At 41.7% G+C, this 23,504-nt stretch overlaps 1 protein-coding gene across 1 annotated transcript; it reads right to left on the reverse strand.

The window, feature by feature from the left end:
• Positions 1 to 10,371: 10,371 nt before the first annotated feature.
• On the reverse strand, positions 10,372 to 22,955 carry SH3BGRL2 (SH3 domain binding glutamate-rich protein like 2). Its single transcript, XM_010003201.1, is given in 3 exon segments — positions 10,372 to 10,713; positions 11,994 to 12,074; positions 22,692 to 22,955. Coding segments are annotated over 3 exon segments (360 nt in total). The 3' UTR covers positions 10,372 to 10,698.
• Between the last annotated feature and the right edge of the window lie 549 nt (positions 22,956 to 23,504).

Raw genomic sequence — 23,504 nt, forward strand, 5'->3', positions numbered from 1 at the left:
CAGCAGACACACCTTGCAGCAGGGCTTGTACCATGTGGTGCCTGGCAGCCCCCACAGACTCCTCCTGCATGGCAGACCCCAGCGTGGGAGCCTCAGGGGCTCTGATGGCACCTGCCCTCCTTATTCTTGTCAGGTAGAGCCTGTGGGCTTCACAGTCACGGTGGGTGACGGCAGTGGAACAGCTGGTGTGTTCCTCATGAGGAGACATCTCTCTGTGCTGACTGGTTTGGTTGGTCTCTATTTTTGTGAGTTAGCTGGGGAGAGGAAGATGAGAAGATCCCCACAGAAGACAGCAGTGGTGGTGTCTCACCAGCAACAAATGCAATGCCAGTGTCTGGACTGGGTAGAACACTCACAGACAGCCCCAGCACCAGTTTGGGAAGCCAGAGAGTTTCAGCTGTCAGCACTGCTGTGCCCATGAGCAGTGCCAGGGTGAAGGAAGACTCACCATGCCCCAGGTTTGGTTACTTTATAAAGCTTCACAATATACATATTGTCTGTGTTGCCCTGCAGATGTCAGTGACAGCCAGCACATCCCACCCACGCCCTGTCATGGCTGGGCCGGGCTCCTTCCTCCTTCCCCTTCCATGGCTTCATTGTCTCTGTGATATGGACCTGACCCTTTGTGGCAGCACCAAAGGAGATGGTCCTCCAAACCAAGCTGAGACAAACCTGAGACCGAATTTTTTTGAAAGGGCCAGTCTCTAACACTCCTGTGGTTTACCAATCATTGCTACTACAGTTTCTTGCTACTCATTGGTAGGACCAGGCCATCCACATCACCAGGCTAACATGGAGATGCTTTCCCAAAGGTGGTAAACTCTCCTCAGAGGCGAGCAGAGGAGGATTGCTGCAGTCCCCTGATCAGGATGGGGAACACCATGCTCAGAGTGTACTGATGGTGTCACAGGAGGATCTTCAACAATGGGTAGATAAGGAGGTGCTGGAAAAACAAAAGGCTGTTCAACAACTTTCTATGCAAATTTGTATGGAGATAAACTTATTCATGAAGCTTCTGGTAAAAGAATTTTTCATCAGAGCCTTTCTTAGTGAAAAATGAGATGGGTGAAAATGCACCAAAAAAATGGTCAACATATCTACTCTCTTTGGGGCTTCTATCTTTTAAGGAGGATGTGCAAACTAGTTCATTTATTTACCACACAGGCTTGTTTTCCATATTTTTTTTTCAACAAAGGAAGTGGACAACATATTCCTAAACATCTCTAATGTGAAGATTTTCAGTCAGCACAATGTGAAGACCATATTCACTAGAGACATCATTCTCTAACTTCACCCTCTTTTCATTCCCTCTCTTGTTATTCCCTCAGGACATCAAAAACGTCTTCAAGAAGGAGCAATCATAATTTTGTCTGCCTTTATTGATCAGCTACAGTGTTAAGTGTTTATAAAAAAGTCTTTAAGGTCTGTTGTTTCTGATGGGCTGTAAACATCACTAAGAAACAGACACCGTGATTCACAGTTGGGTGGGATAGAGGAAGCTAAGAAAACCTAGAATATATTTCTAGTTTCCACCATTACTATCCCTGAAGAGAGATTAATTTAAACTTTAGGTCATATGTAACCCTGAGAGGATGTCAAGTGGTTCTTAATGGCAATGAAGATCCTATAAAGCTACCAAAACTCTCACCAGTCTTTAGCTGGGAAAAACTGCTGAGGGCAATTTTGTGTCTTGTTCTCAGCGGTTTTAGGACAACACTGATTTAATTATCATTATTATTATTAACTATAACAGCATCTGCCCCATTGGGGTTTGGAGAGCATAAACTCCCCTTGGGGCAGTGATGTATCTGCTTTGTGGGGTAATGGCTAACACAGTGAGAGGCATTTTTTTGATGGATGGTACTTTGCAATTGTTCTGGTTTGAGGTACTGGCAACTGATCACTCTGGGAAGAAGATAATTGAGCTGTTTTTCACATTTTTCTTTATCACGTATCCCTAAATATCTCATATATTCACAGCCTCTGAGCTATTGATGCAAGACAGGGAGACTTGATGTGAAGCTGGGGAAGGAAGCAAAGAAGAGAGACCACCAGCAAGAAGGCTGTGTTTGAAGATATGCAAGGTGTAAAGTGAGGAGACTGGAAAACACACTGATAAATGTGCTGGGAGTCCAACTAGGAAGGCTGGAGGGGGGCAGATTCAGCTGTGGGAGCCTGCTGAGGAATGCCTGCAAGAAGCAGGGTGAAGCAAACACTGTGAGCACAGTTTTGGGGCAAACAAAGCAATTTTGGCTAGACATGCAGGAGAGCCAGGCAGCAGGACTGTGCCAGGAGGTGAAGGAGGGGCAGGAGCGAGAAGCCGGCAGAGGATCCCGCAGGGGGGGAGCCTGAGCCCCCAGCAGCCACAGCAGGCAGCGTCTGGCTGCTGAAAAGCAGGGGACAGGTTTTGTAGGTGCTCCGGGAAAAGTGGCTGCTGCCTTTATCCCACCCACCACAGCACCCGCAGATACAGGGCTCAGGTCCTCACGCACAGGTTTTCCTGTCTGCCACTGAGAGTCACTTCCCTTGTTTGAACTAGTGAGGAATTGGGATACTACTTTTTCCATTTTTTTTCCTATATATTTCTAGATATTAAACTGAAAACAATTTTTAAAAGGTGTCTGGCTACTCACAGTCTTCCCAAGATCTGTATTTCACTCCTACAGCTTGTGTCCGTGCAAGGAGCACATCCCTGGCTATCGATTCTTCTGACACCTTTGAATTAATCAAAGGTTAAAGTCTGTCAAGAGAATGTTTAATTCATGTATTTAGCAAGGACAGTTCTTTCATCTGCCCACACAATATGCCTAGGAAATATGCTAAATTGTAGCAATAACTCAATTAGGGCAAAAATGAGAAACTGTTAAATGGCAACACTTCTGCCAAGATGCTAAAAGCAAGTATCAGGATCACCTCTGTCTTCACTGTGCCTCTAAAATATGAATTACTCTAGCTGAAGTAACTGAAGAGTTGTTTCTGGACTTGCTTCATGGACATACTCTATGATATTGTATAGGGGAGATCTCCTTATCCCAAGCATCTCCGTTGTACCTGGACATCAGCAGAACCAGACTCTCCACCTGCTCAGCCACTTCTGCCTGACAAAAGCATAGCTAAGGCAGCAGAGGAAACCACTGTGCAAGGACACATGACAGGTGGTTCCTCTGAGGGAGACATGACAGGACTATGAGTGCAGTGGAGATGAGCTGGCCATGAATAGGACTTCAGCTGTAATTTGGAAGGTTTATTTTTTGGTGCAAGAGAAGAAAGATTTTGAGACACCTTCCAACTAGCACAGTGGAGGAAAAAGAAAAAACAACAAGGGGAAAAAAATACCAAGTCAGACCCAGCTTGTAGCTGGAGTTGGGCAGTTTTATGGAACAGATTCTGTGATGACAGAAACAGCAGAGGATTTGGCTCTGTGACCCAAGAGACCTCCTCCAATAGTTAAAGCAGACCGTGCAATTTTGTTACACTGAAATGCTGTCACCTCTGCACATGTCAGTAGGTGTGAGTGGGTCTGATGGACAACCACACTTTGCTCAGTGCAAGAATGCTCCAAAGAACATGAAACAACTACTTAGGACTTAAGTGTTGTAGCCTGGCTGGAGCAGTACTGATGCTACATCAACTTACCTTAATGACTGAAGGACATACCTGTCAGCAATGCTGTAGAGCTGTCCTGACCTCTCATGCCTGCAACTGAAATTTATGCCACTCATGGAAGATATCTGAAAGGAAAAGAATATCCAACAAAACCAGGAAGAAAACTGGAAGAATTTAAGGCTATGAAAACCCAGATAAGAAAATATATCACAAGAAAATTATACCAGTGGTGCCAACAATTACAAAAGTCTCATAGTAGGAGGACCACCAGCCTAGGAGTCAGTGGTGAAAGCCATTATCAGCCCGGGTGGGATGCCTGAACTCTCTGGGTGACAGTGCCAGCTCAGCAAGCAGCTTTCCTGTGTTTTGGAGATGACACATGGCCAAGGCACAGCTGCAGACATGTGACATCACCAAAGGACTCTGCTAAGGACATTCACAGCAGAGACAGTCTTAAGACAACAGCTAGAAGAGGACAATCTGGGTATGTCAGCAAAGGAAGCTGAGGCAGAAGGAACCAGACTGCTCTCCAGTTATGGCTTTAATGAGGAAATTTATAATTAAATTACATAAAATTATGTATTCTAACATGTTAGTATGCTGCTCATATCATGCTCAAGAGTGACTCAGGTTTTTCAGTTCTCACATCTTAAAGGCTGATCAGTACACCATCCATCCCTGCCTCTTCACACCTACATTCTTCTCTGCCTCCTTGAAGCACATAGAAATGCTACATCACATTAAGAGAAGCTAAAGAAGTGAGGAGCTGTTAACTGTGCTGCATTCCTGGATGCAGGCTCCAGGGGATGGATTTCACAAAGGGAGGGAGGGCAGGCTGGTGTTTCTGTGCTGCAAGAGCAGGAGCCCTGCAGCAGCCGTGCCCATGTTGTCTCCAGTGCCATGTGTGCTGTCCTGCAGCTTTGCCCTGTGGGAGAGAAACTGGCACATACATCGGCAGGGAAGTAAGAAAATTGGCTGAAGTTATCTTGGAAATGTGTGCAAATGCCATCAAAACTGGTAATTAACCTTCTCCTACCAGGAACATGTGAGCTGGAAGTATGTAATGAAGCGGAGGGATGGACTGGCTGGAGAAGCAGGCTGGGACAGACCCGAGCTGTTACCTTCAGCAAACCTCACCCCCTGCAGCCCCGTGTTCTTCACCTAAGCTTGCCCATGGGGCACCTGATCACCCTTTGTGGGTTTCTCTCCCTGCCAGTGGCTTGCTCCTTCAGATTTCAGGAAATTTAGGCTTGCCCACCCCATCTGTATCTCCTTGATTTGTCATGTCTTAAAGCAGGTGGCACAGAGTCTTGCTCAGGGTGCAGAAGAAATCACAAATGGGCAGAGTTTTCATAGCAGTGTTGACACTGGACTTAATGGAAAAGTTTCAGACAGGAGCAATTATTACATTAATAATTACAAACTAGACTGAGAATCAAGGGAAGATGACAATGATACAAAACTGTACCTTTGGTCACTTAACTGTGTGAAACATATTTAAATGTGGATTGGCAAAGTGGAGAGGCAAAGCAGGAACCCGTGTTCCTTTCAGACAACAAAAAGCAGCACTGCTTAATAATTCAGTTCTAGGAGCAAAAATTCAGCACATGGAAACCTCCTGGCCCCACTGCCCAAGCCACTCCAGAGGATCTGTCCCCTATTTCCATGGTATTTATCAACTAACTCAAGCACAACAACAGAAGACAAGATTTCATCTTTTTTTTTTTTTTTTTTTTTTTTTTTTTTTTTTTTTTCACATTCCTTTTCTGCTATTTCCCCAAGGAGGACCGAGGCCCTAACCCAGCAGGTATTCTGCACATTGCAATTCCCACTGGGTCAACAGGGATCTAAGCCACTTGGCATCTTGCAGAACAGTCTCCCCCATCCCAGGAGAAGAGCTCGGCAGGGCTCTTCCATCTGCCGGGCTGCCCGAGCCAAAGCACAGGCTGTCACCAGAGGGAGCTGCAGCAGGGATAAAGACTCGTGTTTTTTCATTGTCTTCTTCGGCACACACGACACAATTCAAATATATATTTTTAATTGTATTTTTCTTTTTATTAGACGAACACGATTTCAACATATAATTTAAAATTCCACGTGTACACAGCCTAGGATGCAAAGTGCTCCCTACCCCATTGAGTTAGGAAACACTGATGCCATGAAGGTGAACACCAGCTCTGCACTTGCAGCCTCACAGGGATGTTACAAATGGTCGGGAGTGGAAGCTTTGCACACAGGTAAGTCTACACGGGACAGGACAAAGCACACGAGGAAGAGGCGAAGAATAGGAAGAAGAGGGTAAGCCACTTCTGCCCTGGCTGAAGGAATGCTCTCTAGCAGCTGTTCTGTTTCCCCCACCAAATTCCTTGGGGAGCAGGAGGGTGAAGAAGAGGCCAAGATGCAGATGGAGTCCCGTGGAGAGCAGCGCTGTGTGGGTTCACACGCAGCACAGCCAGCCAAGGACCTCCATGAGGATCACCCTTCAGGGTGCCATCACCAAGCCATGGGCCCTTCTGCACCACGTCTTCCACTCCTGCTCCCCGCAGGGTGAACACGTGGGGCTCCCACCTCTTCCCACTGCTCGCCCCAAGATCTAGTGAAATCCGTGGGCAAGTCCCTGGAGACTAATGGGATTTGGCACTTTCCTGGTGATGACCCCACTCTTGCACTCCTGTGAAGCGCCACAAGGCACTGCCTAAAATCTCAGAGTACTACTTCTGAATCATGATATTCCCAGAATTGGACTCCTTAACTAAATGGCCTGATGGGGGGGCAGGGCAGGAGTACCAAGAAACCCCCTAAGAGCTTGGTAGCTCCTCTTCACTTCAGTGATAGCAGTTGGGCCACTCGACACTTGAATCAGTTAAAGTGTAAACATGGATTCAGGGGCTTTACTCCAGGTCCAATTCCCTTGGAAGGTTTGATCACAGACAGTCAACAAAAAGGAAAAGAAAAACAAAAGAGAAAGCTACACGAAAAAAACCCCAAGAGTTCAGAAGACTCATCAAAACCTGTTTCAACCTTACAAAGCGTGTGACTTTTGACTCAAGCCTCAAAATCAATTTACTGCATTATTAAAAAAATAGCAATATAGAAACTACCCCTTTCTCAGTTCAAAATTAAAACACATCTAAGAAGACCCTACAGTAACAGTCCTCTTTCTGGCAAGGCACTATCCAGTAGTGTGTGGCACAAACAAAACCACCTCTATCAAAGCCACTGATACAGTGAATGTGTGTGTGCACGTCAGTCCACACAGCGACTTCAGCTAGGTACAAAGACTCACAGTTTAATTCACACTATTCTCCCTTTTAAAAAGTGGGGTGGTTACAAGTATTAGCCAAAAACAAGTGGGATCATTCAGTTCTCAAGCATACCTTTCTATCCAAATATTTTAAACAAAATTAAGTTTTTGCTATTTCTTTCAATAAATGGCTCTAGTTTCCACAGACCTTTTCAGTTACCTACTAGTTACATTTCATCATTACAAAAATGGTTAAAAAAATTCCACATCTTCCTATGTAACAAACTAGAACTCTATTTGCTTTAATTACAAAAATAAGGCTGTCACACAACAGACCAGATTCATATTCAAACAATGTTTATACTTCCTTGTTTCAAACTAGCCACTTAGAATTCAAAAGCACATAGTCTTAAGGGACTCACACTGCCAATCCATGCAGACCAGCAGGGTCTCTTTGGAGCTAGTGTTGTCCTCCATACAACTGATTATGCCCACATGGATGCTCTGGAATAAGCTAGGTTTACCTAACAGCTCTAACAGGACTATGTCTCCAGTGAACAGGAGGCTTCTATTCTACAATTAATCAAAATTCAAGAGGAATTTTGTGAAACTAATCTCATCCCTGGAGAAATCAGTGTGGTTTTGCCTTTCATATCAGTAAGCCTGGGATTTTGTCCAGGATTACTCATGTGGATATACTCACACACTTAAGTCAGCTTTTAGAGACTGGGACTTCAGGCAGTTCTCAAAGTTTAAAACATCTCAAGTACACAATAAATCCAGGATGGCTTCTCTGTAATCAACTGTGTAATTATGTAAATTAGGCAAAGGTAAATATTTTTATTTACCTTTTTTTAGGAACACTTACATTAAATTTGGTGAAGTTAGTAATGCACAGCTCCACCACATATCACATTCCCTTCCTATAACAATGTTCAAGTCTCTTGAAAATTTGGGATTGGTGACAAGAATGTCACAATAACTTAACACAGACAACATAATTCTTAAAAATGCACATGCATATCTATGTATATACATATATGTATATGCATGTTACCAACTCCTGTTCAGGACTCCTCTAAAGAACGTGACGTAGCTTAGATTTTGACCAGCAAATACAAGTATGGACATTAAATCTTTGTGTGCTTTTCCTTCATCTCGCCCTTTAACTGAGCTGAGGAGGCACCAGAAATTGATTTATGGATGGACTCCTTCAACATCTCCTTTTTTAAAGCTTTCCTGTCTCTGCACTAGCAGGGAAAGCCACAGAGCTGTATACAGTTTGCAGCTAAGACATGAACAGGCAGGTAACCTGTTCTTTATTCCCTCAACTGGTAGTTATGAACATTATTCATGTCCTACCTCTGTAGTCATGAGTAAGCCACTGTCCACAACCTGAGGGTTACAGTTCTCCTACTGTTCAGCATCATCATCAGGGACTTGAATGATGACCTAGCATGCACCCTCAGCAAATCTGTGAATAATACATGAACCTGGTTCAGTGGTTGGTAACAGCTGGCAGAGCTTCAGTCCAGTGGCATCTCAGTTACTTTGAGGTCTCTGTGACAACAGAAACCTCATTAAGTTTGAAAAGGAAGAGTAGAAAGTTCTGCCCTTGAGGGTGGTGAGGCATCAGCATGGGTTGGGAAGCAACTGACAGACCAACACCTTGCTGAAGGGACCTGGAGATTTTAAGTGAATGCCAGGTTGAAAAGCCACCAATGCACGCACTGCAAGCAGGGGAAAGCACACAGTGCACTACCCTAGAAGCACAGCCTGCAGGCTGAGGGAAGTCATTATTGCACTCTACTCAGCACCAGCAAGGCCACATCTGAAAGATTGTTTTGGGACCTTCTCCCAGCTCAAGAGAGATGTGAACAAACAGGAAAAAGTAGCCCTCCACCAAAGCAAAGCATCTAGGGTCCTAAAGCACACAGCCTGTGAAGAAAGCTGAGGAAGCCACATTTGTTTAGTCTGGTAAGAAGGCACCTAAAAGGTGACCTAATGGTAGCCTACAACTACCTTAAGAGCAGTTACAAACAGGATGGTGCCAATCTCTTCCTGTGAGTGCCAGAAAATAAGCAAAGTGACAAATTACAGCCTGGGAGTTGAGGCTGGATATTAAAAAGAAAATTTTCACTAGGAGTACTGCAGCTCTGGCAGAGGTTACCTAGAGGGTTATGAGATCTTCGTCCTTGGATATTTTTAACATTCTGCTAGACAAACCTGTATCTCATCTGAGCTAGTGTTGGTGCTAACTTTGATTTTGACAGTGCTAGACCAGATGACCTACAGGTATCCCTTGATTTTAACAGAACATGAGATTTGTTGCACAGACAGGGTTGCTTTCTGACACTTTTTAGAAGTTTGACTTCCTTAGAGCCACACAGTCTGAGTGATGCTGTGACTGCAAAGAAGCTTTCCCACATAATGGCTGTCCTTAATTTACCCAAAGATGTAAGGACATTTACTGGAATGGCACTACCCTGTCATTATGCAATCACTTGAGTAAAGCTACATTACAGCATAGGTGTTATTTCCATAGCCAGACTTGATTCAAAACACATAATGCAACTTGACTTCTGTCTAGAATGCTTTTTGTCACAGTTATTGGCAAGTCATGGGTCTAAGTTCTGCTGTGTGCATGAATGCAGTCCTTCTGGAACAATATCCACTTCCTTTACTTGGCTCCTGTTACTCAGCTTTGCTGACCATCGTGGTCTCATGCAGCTGAGCACACACTCAGCCTTCTCACTGTCTTTGAGGCACCTCCACATTTCCACACCTGGGATTACAACCAGGAGAACAGCTGGGCAAGTTAGCTCTTGGACAGCCTAGCTCTTGGGCCATGGTAGAACGTAGAGTGTTCTACCATCTAGGACTCAGGGACTGAGACTGGGCTCTCTAAGCATCCTCCTGGCTCTCATGTGGCTATGGTAGAGCTCTGTGTTATTGAAGGTAAACTCAAGGCTTTGGCAAAATCTCATTTTAAAACAGCCCAACTACAGAGCTCCAACTTTGGGTGTGAAACCTTTCTTAAGATTAAGAAATCTTAAGATTTAAGAGATAACTTAATATTGTCATTAGCTATCAGACCTCATCTTCCAAACTACCTAGTATTTTCCATCAGGTGTTTTCCTGCACATTTCACCTGCATTTGGAACAGGAACCATATAAAAACATTTCACTTTGGCACCACCTTCACGTTTTTCAACAGCCAGTTGCAATGTGCATCATTAGACAAATCAAGTTTTCATGAACCAGGTTAGCAGACCATGTCTCTTCAAATAAACATGATCTAGCATAAGCATCACATTAAATTAATGCAGAGCAAAAATATGGCAGTTATTGTCTTAGACTGAGATCTTAAGATTGATTATTTTTACCTTCTGGATCACAGCCAGCACAAACATTCTAATAATTATCAGCACTTTAACTATTATGATGGGATAATTTAAACTACAGTATTTGAAAGAATTAAAAAGGTAAGGACTCTGACTATGTAAGTATATCCATGAACAAGAGAAGCCCTACACTTCCATTCCTTATTCTCAAACACGTCTGTTAGAATATCTGTGCCAGTTGCAGAAGCAATCCAAAGACAAAAGTGAAACACCAACAAGTATTTTTGAAAAGGAAGATGAGTAGCCTGTCCTTAAGCCTTAATCCTGTTTCATATATGTGTTACTAACTTCATGTTATTGGAGAGCACCATGTCATGGCAAGCAGACTACTACTAATGGTGCTTGTTTGCTCTATCACAGTGATCCATTAGGGAAGCTGTTGTGTGCTGAAGAACAGGGTCATTCATCCAGGAGATGTGCTCGTTGATACTTCAGATAGGCTTTCTAGGGTTCTGACTCCTATTTAAAAGAAAAGAGAAAAAAATACCATTGATGCTATGAATACATTCTCATCTCCTGTGTCTGTGACTTTCACATGCAAGGTGTCCTAACCCAGGTCTCCACAGCAGCTGAGCATGCATCTCTTTGAAGTACTGCCAGACCAAAACAGTGATCTGGCCAGCTTTATAGAGATGCTCCTCCAGGCCTACAAGAGGTTGTTTCCCAGGAACAGAGCTGCATGGAAGCTGCTATTTCTGATTGCAGTAGGACATAATATTTTCCCTAGAACTAGTTTTCCAAGCTAAGAAGCAAGGCAGGCTGCCAAAATAACCTGCTTTTGTCATTCCCTGCTGAGGTTCCCTCCTACTTCTCTCCCTCATGGGGTTCATAAATAAATGAATCCCTGGCAGAAGAGTAACTCTAAAGAACTACCATACAAGCCTGAAACAGTACTGCTACCAAACACAGCTGTATCTACAGTGGCCAAGAGAAGAAAAATCCTCCTCCATGTGTCTGATCTACTGCCCGAAGGTGCACCATGCAGTCTCTTTGAGCAAGTTTCCAGGCTTCCATATGTCAATAAAATCTCCTCTATTATACCATCCTCAACAAAAAAATGTTAACTGGCTTTGTCTTCTGACCTGTATATATTTATTTGTTAAAACTAAAGTCTTATCCAAAGAGTTGCTATAACTCCTGACTGCTCCTGCATTTCAGCACTAAAAAAAAAAAAAAAAAAAAAAAAGCCTAATCAATAAATGCTGTCTTGGTTGAGCCTTTATGCCAGGCTGGCCCAGTAAAATGATGTTCTGGTGATATATGCTGCAGATACTCCAGTGACTAAGATCCCAGTCCCATCTCCTGTTACAAGTAAGTCAGTTGTTTTCAATTTACATTGATAATGTGTCAATAAATGCTGTCTTGGTTGAGCCTTTATGCCAGGCTGGCCCAGTAAAATGATGTTCTGGTGATATATGCTGCAGATACTCCAGTGACTAAGATCCCAGTCCCATCTCCTGTTACAAGTAAGTCAGTTGTTTTCAATTTACATTGATAATGTGAAGGAGAATGTATTCTTTAAACTACATTTATCTGTGGTCTCAAATTAACTCCCATGTATATGCTTGGTTTCATTTAAAATGCTTTGCTTCTCCTGGCAACAGTTTCAATTACCTCATTAGCATGAAGCTGATATGGACCAGGTATGGATCAAGGCAGTGGTACATCCAAAAACACAGAAGAAAATCCAATCTCACTATTTCAAGAATTCTATGAAAAGTCTGAGATACTACACTGACCTTTGATGACAAAGTAGGTTTCAGTCCAAGAAAGGAGAAGACAGTGTTGCTCTCCTTTGATTCAAAGAAGCCATCGTAATCCTAGACAGAGGGGGGGGGGGGGAAAAGGGAGTTAACATTTGCATTCATGTTTTCCTGATTGATCTTACCACACCATTTATTAGACTAAAGACTGGTATGTAATAATGCTCAGGAAAATACTGATCCTTAACCATATTCTCCTATGAAAACCTAAAAGCCATTCTAAACTGTCATGAAAAAACCAACTACAATGACAAAGAAAAGCACATAAATTCCTTAACTACAACTTTCACCACTTTTTTTGACGGAACAATATAAACATGGAGTTGCATTAAAAGGAAATCTATTGTGGGTCTATTTTAAAGACATTTAAGTGCCTAACAATGCAAGTAAGTTTCTGAACAGATTTCCAGTTTGCATTTTAGCAAAGAAAATACATTCTATCATGGAAACTTAAGAAGTCCTAAGGCAGCTGAACTCCTTATTTCTTCTGTAGTAGAACAGAGACTTTATCATCATTGTATCCTTTGAAATCAGTGACCACATCTCAGCCTTGGATGACCACATAGTTAAATATGTTACCATAAAAATACTTGCTGTATAGAAACATATAAATAATCTTCATTATCACTATTAAGTTCCTATTAGGTCTCAGCTGCTTAAGATCAGGTTCTGACCTCAAAGCGTTACCACTGCTTTTACTGTTTTGTTTGTTGCACTGGACAATCTTCTATCATCAGAGGAGCTGTTAGTACTCAGTTTTTAAGGAAAAACAAAAAACAAAAACAAACAAACAAACAAAAAAACCCAAACAAACAGGGCACGGATTAGTGAATGCATTTGGCACATTGCAAGATTCTCTTAGTGATTTGGCAAAGATTTCCCTTCATGACCACTAGCCAACAAGAAAGCATCCAGTTCAGACTCTTTTCCTCCATGTTACTGCAAAATAGAAATATTAATCCCTACTTAGCCACTTCTGATATGTAAAGCATTCTGTAAGTGTCAGGAAATTTCAGGTATGTGCTCATCACTACATAACGATTACCTCTAAATATTGGAGATTAGTAGTCATGATTAATTCGAGAGCATTCAACTAGAGAAATCTTTTAAAAATTGACTGCACACACATGTGGTTCCAATACAGAATAGTAACAGGCAGTCTCTTTGCCTCCACATACTTCCCCTCTGTGGAATAGTCATTCCCAACACACCTGGCCCTGAAAGTCAGCACTTCTTTGACTCCTCACCTCTGAGCTCATTACTTTTTGAGAACTCATCTCTCATTGTTAGAGTTTCAGATGCTTTTTCTGAAATTTGGACATCAATTTTTCTCCAGTAGTAGCTGCTTTGCCCACTTTTCTCCTTTCACTCCTGCCTTTTGTTGGAACCTGTAACCTCACAAACTCCCCCACAATTAGAAGGTAAACAGAAGTTTAAATTGAAAAGCAGAAATATTTCTCTGACCTGGCTATTCTTGGAAGTCTGTTACAGGATATTCAGAGATTAGGAACCTTCTTTTATCTCCCAGCCAGAGTTTACTCACACCTAGCCAATATCCACTTGTGTTTACATTTTGGCTTCTCAGATCCTAAGCATGAAGCAAAATCGGCCCGGGCAAGCACTCTGCTTCTCAGGGTTTCTTTGGGTCTTCACAATGCAGTGTGAATCCCTGAACAGCCCTTCATCCCACCTGCCAGACCCAATTACTATCAAATTATAGCATTGCAGAAGGATGGTTGGTATTTTGGGAAATAACTTTGTAAGGAAAGTGTGTACTTGTACATGAAGACACTATTTCTCTTCATTCTCTTTTTTTCTATCTGCCAACCTAAAATAAGTGTTTGGACAGAAAATACACCATCGTTGTTGCAGATCCTGCAGATCTGCAGAATTTTTCTTAAAATCTTTAACATGCACTAAACGAAGATGCTTTACCAACAATTCTGTAATGATATATTGTTAACCCAACATGAACACAACTGTCCTAGCAAAGTGATACTTTGCAGTTGCATGAGCATTTAAATATCCTCAACCTAGAAAAAAAAAACCAGCTGCACAGAGGCAAGTTTCCCAGCCAAATGTTCTATAGTAAAAGCATCTGCCCTGAAAGAAGCAGAGAGGCCACCAGGAGTGTATGATGGCCATCAGGCCTCAGACATACTAGCTGACATAATTAGGAGTAAACCTCTTCTTAAGATGGCTTTTTGCCATTGTCATCTAAAAAGAGGGCATATTGCTGTGCTATAGACTCAGGTAAGAAGTCAGGATTCCAGGACTGAGCTTTATGTCTGCTGATCCTTTCAGCTTTCTACATACATATATATAGAATCACAGAATCATTTAGGTTGGAAAAGACCCTTAAGATCTTCAAGTCCAACCATGAACCTGGCTTTTGTGGGGCTGTTTCCCACACCCTGTAATACAGGTGAGATAACAGATACTCCAAACACATCCTGCACTTCACCTTATCTTTATAAGGAATGTCCGTGCAGATCTGGGCCACATGTAAAGACACTTAATCCACAGGTGAGGACATGAAAACTCTTGTATAACATAAAAAACATCTCACTTATACCAGCAGTAGAGTAGATGCAGAGGCTGAAGAAGGAAAATGATGCCAAGCTCAGTGGAAGCTGAGAGCTTCATATACAAGGAAGAGCCCCAAACTCGTTTGTGAGTCAATGGATTCCACTTGGAAAAACTCTGTGGAACACTCTGCCTCCCAAAGAAGAAGGACACTACCACCCACTGGTTTTGACAAAGCAGTGATTCCCTGTTTCTTCACCAGGCTTCACTGACAGTAAGAAGTTACTACAATCCCCTTGCCACTGTGCCAAGCAGCTTTACTAAGCCAGTGAACACAGTGGCTTTGCTGGGATCAGTTGAGCAGTGTTGTCTGGGCTCTGTGCAAGGAAGTGGCTCCCACTGCTGGCCTGGAGGCATTCAGAAAGCAGCTGTTAACCAAAAAAAAATGAGCCATTGACCACAACTCTCTGGGTTTGGCCATCCAGACAATTTCTTACCCACCAAGTGGTCCATCTGTCAAATCCATGCCTTGTCAGTTTGGAGACCAGGATGTCATGTGGGACAGTGTCAAACACCCTGCACAAATCCAGGTAGATGACCTCAGTTGCTCTGCCACCATCCATCATCTCTGTAGCCTTGTTGTAGAAGGCCACCAGATTGGTCAGGCATGGCTTGCCCTTAGTGAAGCCATGTTGGCTGTCACAAATCACCTCTTTATTTTCCATGAGCCTTAGCACAGGAAGATTTCCAGGAGGATCTGCTCCATGACCTTGCCAGGCACAGAGGTGAGATTGACCAGCCTGTAGTTCCTTGGGCCTTCCTTTTTCCCCTTTTTAAAAATAGAGGCTATGTTCTCTTTTTTCCAATGTTGGCTTTTCCCAAACACATGCTTTAATTGACTTGTGACAGTACCCAGGAGGTTTTGCTCCATGACTTTCCAGGGACTGAATGAGACTAATAGGTCTATAATTACCTAGGTCTTCCTTTGGACCCTTCTTATAGATGGAGGTGACAGTAGCCTTCCTCCAGTCCTCAGGGACATCTCCCAGTCTCCACAATATGTTCAAGCTACTCAACCTAGGAAAAAATTGGGTTAGGCCTTGTACTACTTAATGATTTTAGGAAGGAAAAGACATAGAAGAGAGAGAGAGACAGAGAACAGAAGAGAAGCTAGAGAGAAGAGAAAGTGACTTCTCCTGGGTCCAGCACTGGGACATCAAACAGAGCAGAGCTGGTGTCAGTGAGGGTCTCCAAGGCCACCATCACAGCTCCTCCTTTTATACGTCTGCTTCACCTAGGCAACTGTTTCCTAACCATGAATAAGCACAGTTGAGACCAAACTGAGCAACTAGAGTGGACCTCTGCCTCCTTCACTCCTGCACGGCCCCTGTGGCTCCATTAGTGGTCTCCATCTGGAGATCTTAGGCCATATTCAGGCCATTATTTCCATAGGCACTGGGCAGATCCCTTTTGTCAGGCAGTCCTTTTGTTTTCTTCCAGGATGGTGTCTCAACACCACTTCGCACAGTAGGCCCTGAGGGCTGGTCCCTCACAGCCACACACTGCACAAATTCTACAGAGAAGTAAAAGCTACTTAAGTCTTTGAGGTAGTGGAGGAGCATTCAGTAAATTTGGATTTAACTCCTCATTATGACACAAATGCCGTATGTCCATCTGTATTTACGTGCATCTTATGCCAATTTACTCCAGTAGGAAAACAGTCCCTGGGAATTCTCTCCTCCTTAGAAATGCCAATTCCAGGGTAGCTTCTCCTACCTCAACTGCAACTGCCAAGTTCACAAAGCTCAATTTGGCTACAGCAGTAGCTGTATCTCAGCTGTGTAGGCCTTAAGTGTGCTGTGTTCCTGGTGCTGGGAAACCAGATCACTGCAGTGATGTGATTACAGACACTGCCATAATTAATTTGGCTCAGCATTTTGTTAAGCAGGTACACTAAGGCTTGTTTAAATAAACACTGTCACTGCTGGGACAAGCTATTTACTGCACACCAAAGTTAAAATTGGCAGTACTGCAGATCAGCATAAATAACTATTTGTGCTTCAAAGAACATAATACAAGTGTGATGGCATTGGTCAAAGTAAGACATTAACTCAAAGTAGATTTCAGTTACAATTAGCAACTATACAGACACTGTGCATTTACTACTGCAACTGAGCTTAGGAGAACTTTCTATCTTATGAAGTTTCAAAGACAGTAACTGTGAAGAAGTTTCTCGGTATGTTTCTTTAAAAGACCCAACTGGCTTTGTCACTGCTTGCTTTTAGTTTGCAACAAGAGAAAGAGAGAGCTTATTAAACATCTCAGACAAATTCTTATTACTTACTACACCAGGAAACAGAAAAACAAGAAACTCACCCAAATGTACTTCGCTCTTCTTTTTATACAGATCTTTTTTTAAAATGCACTAATTATTGGACTTAAAGGTAAGTATACTGTCATACTGTTTGAATTTGTTTCTCTTTGGCAACAATTTTTTAATATAGTGTTATTAATCTGTCCATTCTTATAAAAGGGGCAAGTTAATTGTTCATACAGTGGGGAACTCTTTATTTAAATACATTAAATAGCACTTTGTTACTGACTGAACTAATACTGTATGCCATAGAGAATGAGCTGTTACTATCCTTTTTGAAAAGGGCAGTCCAGTTCTCTAGGACAGATTACATTAATTTACTGATCTGATTAGGATTACAATGGAAAGCTCTTACTCAGCACAGCTCTCCTTAAAGAACGAGTCTGTGTGCATGTGTGAGTCTTTTTTCAATATTATATAAACACAGAAAAATAAGATCTCGTCTGCCCAACACAGGACAGTCTAAACATGACAGTTTTCAATCAGCTAACCTTCTTGATAAGATCTCTGGACAGGATTTTTAAATACCTTATACAATTGACTCTACAAAACAACCTGCTACTCTTCTCCTAAGGGCCAGATGTTTATTTCAGTAATCTCTTTTTGGAGGCTTCCAAAAACAAAGGCTTTAATAGAAGGCAGCAGATGTCAGCTGCAGCTCTGTTGTTTGGACAGTAGATGACAAACTCGGGCTGATGTGATGTTTGCCATTCATTCAGCAACCGTGACAGGGTACCCAGACATCAACTCTCTAAGCACCAATATCTCCTACCTCTAAGACAGGGAGTGCAAGTGCAGAAGATCTTCCCCCGTCCAAGTGATGAAGACTTCAAATTGGCACAGTGCCCATCCAGGGCAGGGCAATATTTGGGGGTGCTCAGTTGCAGAATCAGTAAGTACTATGGATGACAACAGGTGCCACCTCCCCCATTTGTGCACCTTCCAGGTCATCACATTATTTTACAAGTTGTTTGGACTAGAATTTTATCAAGTCAGACCATAACGGGAGTTTAGGAGAGGGAGGGACTGAAATGTCAGGGAATTAACTGGGGCAGTCATCATTTTACATTAAATCATGGCTAAGAAACACAATAAATTGACCATGCTGCACAGAACCTCTGAATGCATATGTTTTGACTTGGACGTGTGTCAAGGTAGTTGTACCTTTACAAAGGAAATGACAACTACGTGTTGGTTTGCTTTCCTTTTAGAACATTTTTCTCATATTAGTATTAGGTGGCATCTCAGAGGACTAAATTAAATACGGATTTCCCCTTTCCATACATTTATTTTAGTAATCAGACACTAGCAAAATTATCTTTGAACCTTTCCTTTGATTTTTTTCTGGTGTCTTCAGAGAAGAAATGTGAATCTACTGAAGAAAGCAGAAAGCCACACTAATTGTAATGATACTGCAATGTACCAACAGCATCTTTATTTATAAATGGATTATAACTTTGCCATATCTTCAGAGTGTTTCTTAGAACATAATCATATTAACACAAGTGGAACAGTGATGCATTACATTTCTTACTTCATCCTGCATCCATATCCTGTCCAATACTTGTGCCTTCAAAGTATTACTGTCATCTGGTAAACTTTCTTATCTTTTCCTTGGCATATTTTAATAGACCAGACTTTTTATTCAAAAATACTTTTACCAAAGTAGTCATGTTGCCTTCCAGAACAAACCCCTTCTCCCCAGAGAAAGTATGTCATAATAGGAAGTTTCCATTCCATGAAAAGGAGAATTAGGAACCCAAACAAAACTATTAGTAGCTTCTGTCACACTTACTAAGTTCTGTAGAACATCAATGTAATAAATCTAAAAATCCAAAAGAAAAAATATTGCAGCATTTTCTACTAGCTCCTGTAAAGGAGGACAATACTAAGTTTATACTGATCACCTTTAAATGTTTTAAAATATGTAAACACCCTAAATCATAATATTTGGGAAACTGTAAGTTATCTCCAAAGATGTATCAAACCTTGACTAATGTCAGCTTTATGTGGTGGGATGGATTACAAGAAAGCACCTGCTACTTCTCCTTGAGACAGCTACTCATGAAGTTTAGAAAGCAGAGGGAAGAGTCCAAAACTGCAGTGCTCATAGGAATGCACTCTGCACTATAGGATAAAAGGCAGCAGTAAGATTACTGATATCAGTTCTAACTGCTCTGGGGAAGACAAAATTCTTGGATTATTTTTTATTTTTATTTTTACTGAGTTGTGGAGTTTCTAGTTTTTAAGCTCTAACACCAGGCAGGCTGGCTACACTTTTCCATCGGTAACACACTTCCTTTGAGTACACACCACACAGAACTAAAATTCTTTGCCTCAGGAATCAAAACATCAGTGGAAAAGTGGACAGCAAAAGCATAGGCACGGCCTGTAAGTTACAACCACACAGACCTTGTGGATGGTCTGAACAGTATCTTGCCAACGTGTAAAAGACACATGGGCAGGAGTTGCTTTCCAGTGTCAGCTTTGCCTTCTTGTATTCCTTGCTTGAGAAAAGGGCTTAATGGGGAAGATAAACCATGCTGTGTCACTGTCCCCAAGTCACTCACATTCAGCCTAGGGTCAGTGGGTGGCTTTGAGACACAAACTACTCCAACTGCAAAAGGTAATCAAGAAGTATTTTGAACAAACAGCTCAAACTGGCCATAGAGTAGATTGTCTAGAACTGTCACTCTTTCAAAGTGCTAACCTTGTAAACTGAGAATTGAGTGCAGTTTCACTGGGAAGTGGAGATTACTCTTCTCAAAGAGACTTCTAGCACCAGAAGGGTTGTGTATTCAGTTGTGGAGATTTCAGGTAAAGCAGAAGAGGGGAGTGTGAGGCACGGGCCTAATGTCAGACATCATTTACCAGCATTTCTATACAGCACTGGATTATCAGTAAAATGGTTTGGGTTCTTGTGTACTCACAGCTTTTATCTTGTTCACAGGAAATAAAAATGGTACTTGCTGAGTACTTTATTTCAAAATCTGTTAGCAGAGCTTGTTACTGAAAAATTGAGGACTGCATCTCAGAAGACATGAGACAAGGACAAGATGGATTTATGAACTTATTTGTGATTACATCAACTCAGAAAAAAAATTCAAGATCTTGCTCACACATCAAAACATGAAGTTTGTCTGTTGGTACCAGAAGATGGTACAAGATGGTTTGTGAACCAGTAAACACTGGTCATCTTTTTGTACCTTTCTCCCCTCTAATATCACCTATCACCTGTTTAGATGGCTGACACCAATTGATTTTGGGTACTTAATGAAAATACCAAGGACAAATTTCCTCTATACTGTAGTTGCATTCTGAAAAGTTGTTTTTTCGAATGGTAATGTCCTAGCCAGAAAAATCTATTCTGAGATAATACCATTGTGCACATTGCTGCAGTTTTCTACTAAAGAGAAAATAGGGAGGAGGGGGAAAAGAACCCAACAGTATTAATGTTTTTTACTAACACAGAAAAAGCAGTATGGCTATGATCATGACACTGAGTCGCGGCTTGTACACCATATCCTTGTGAACCTCTATTGAAATAACATGAACAGAATAAAAAGTGTACCTGTTTTGCTTTGCCTTGTCTAGCCCTTATACATTAGAGGAATAGTGATGGATCTGACCAGTTTGTAGTGTAAGTCTGTACTGTCAGTAACAATGTATAAGTCAGAATAAGTACACAGGCAGTTTCCTGGTGAGATGGTAGAACTGGCAGGCAGAAAAACAGACAGTGTTTGTTATTAGAACAAATTTGATGATAAATTGCTTGGACACAAATCAGGAATGATAAGCTACAAGTCTCACCAACTCAACAAAGAGAAAACTCAGTGGGCATTTCTTCCGTTTTTAAGTTATTTAGTAGTTATTTTTTTCTAGTAATTTATGTAGAGAAATGTACAAGAACACTCAGTGTGAAAATGGCAGAGACAAGATGTGCTGACTTCATCTAATTGTGATATTTTAACCCTCTTTCCAGCATTGAATGTCCTTTGCCTCCTGCCTAATATTTTTTCTTGATTCAAGAGAGAAGAACTTAATTAACTAATGTAGCAGACTGATTAATTTTGGAGATCCTGCACATACATATTCCTTCATCCTAGAAAACAGAAGTTCTTTCAAAGCATGTTTGCTCTCTAAAGATGTTCATGTAGACAGTGAGGTCTAGTAATAAGATTAACTCTGCTCAACCAAAAACAGCTATCAGCTGAGCAGACAGATAAATGAGATCATCTCACATGTTGCATGACATCTTCTTCCTTGCTAATTCCACACAGCAATTTCTAAGATTAGGTTAAAATATGCTATAAAGACAAGCTTAAAACGTATTTCCCAGGCAAAGTAAAATGTAAATGTTATTTGTGAGGGGCTTCTCTAAATGTGAGGGTCAAAATCCCTTCCATATCCCAGATACATTTCTTTAACTGACATTTCTTACCTGGAAGTAGGAAGATAGGTGTTATACTGCTCAGGTAAACAAATAAAGGCAATACAAAGCATATGGGAGGGACGTTAAATACCTAGCATCAAGAAGCCAGGTAGCTGCTGCATCATACCTAACCTAGTCATTGCAGAGCTAAGAGTTGCACTGCAGCTAACAGGTTTTCAGCAGATCTGAATGAGTCACCAGCGAGCAGTAGCTTTGTTACAACACTGTTGAGTCTGGAGGGGACAAAGTTACAACCAGCTTGGATGTATCTTTACACTGTAGTCAGAAACCCACACAATATCTGCATGTACTCTGGTCCCGCTATTACAGCCACATTCATTCTACTGAATTCACATACAGACCCTACCCATTCACTTTCTGATGCAGCTGGAGTAGCACATCAAGCCTCCTTCTCCCACCAGCCAATTTAACAGGTACCTCAAACCTGCCTCCTAAAGGCTGTTCAAGTGACATGGTCTAAGTATGAAAAGATGTAGCAAGGCAAAGAGGGCCCAGCTGTGCTCTTTACAACATTTTGTACAAAGGTGAGTTCAAGTTCTAGGAAGATTCTTACACACTACAACAGTGCCCAAGACTCAGAGCTGCAGTATACCATGCTGGCTAAGTAGGAGAGTAAAACATTCGTATGATGCCATTCGCAACATACTGAGTGAGGCTAACACTTCAGCTCGCACTAGTGGATGGAGAAGGTGCTGCAGCTTATAGCATGAGAGGAACCAGCCCCACCCATCAATCTGTTGCCAGATTCACAGGCTGTCATGCTTAGCAGTCTATCAGCAGAGGAAGTTAAGCCTTAATCTGTATTGCTTTAGGGAAAAATAAAACTGTTCTATAGTTCAAACAGCAAATAGTTATTTATCCTAGAGACTCTTGATTGTATAAAGGATTCTGAGCAGAAATGAAATTTACCCTAAGACAGCAGCAGAGAAGGAGCTTAATTACAATTACAAGATAACTCAATCTAGCCAATGCTTTCATTTACTGTGCCAAAGATTTCCTTCTGAATTTTTATGCTTGAACTAGATCCAAATAGCAAGAAAACCATAAATCCCAGTGGTCTCACAAGGACTCTACCATTAACAGGTTGCACATGAAGCATGTGACGTTACAAATTCTTACATTTAGGGAGGGGATCCACTAGCTGAAGACAAGCTTACAACTTACAGATGAACGAGCTGACTTTTCACTGTACGATCATTACCTGCTCCTTTCGCCACAAACTGTCACCATTAATTCAGCTCAAGGGCAAGTCCCAGGTTTTTAAATAGCCAACAGGGTATGTACTAATACATCACCATTGACAATCATAACAGCTACTTACCCCACAGTACCGATCATCACTGAATATCTGCGGTGGCAGTGGGTTGCCTTGTGCTGGCTGCCTGTCCTCTGGGATATTTTTATACATCCATTGTCTTTTTTCCTCAGACATTGTGATATCCACCTCTTCAAACTCTATGCGATTGGCTTCCAGAAACCTCACCACATCTTGTTGCCTCTTCTTTATCTAGATGAAAGGAAAACAAAAAACAATGCTCAGAGCAAGTACCCTGTAACTCAGATGTGCTTTCAAACCTGAGACCATTCCTTTCCTCCTGTCCCACTTTCACAGCATGGGAAGCCACAAACTCAGGAAGGCGAGGAAAAAATATATTTTTTTGGTTTTAAGTTCATAAACATTAAACATTACTGTTTATTTACAAGTTGACAACAGCTATACTTCCTCATCTAATTTCTAGAAGGCTGAGTCTTCAGTTCAGCTGTGGGCACTACAGTCTCTATTCTCTAAAGATGCTTTTAAAAAAAATACTCTGTATGGCACTCTTCTGAAATAGGAGTTAATACAGGCAGCTGCTTTTCAAAGTCATGGGGCTACATTTTTTAAATATATAGGCACCTAGAAATGAAAGGTAAACAACTTGGCAAGAATCTGCTCCTGTAAGTAAGTGTTCATTGAGACAAACACGTTGGTACATCTGAAAAAAACCCACCCCAGATACACTTGTTTTTGTTTTCCTAGACACCTACACATCTTTTTAAAATGCAGCTTGATGGTTCCCTGAACAAGGCTTGTTGAATCTTTAATTAAGGATGTCTGTCTGCATAATACACATTCCTAATAATAATAAGTATG

This window comes from Chaetura pelagica, unplaced genomic scaffold (assembly GCF_000747805.2).
Source record: "Chaetura pelagica isolate M959 unplaced genomic scaffold, ChaPel_1.0 scaffold170, whole genome shotgun sequence".
In the NCBI taxonomy this organism is placed as follows: Eukaryota; Metazoa; Chordata; class Aves; order Apodiformes; family Apodidae; genus Chaetura; species Chaetura pelagica.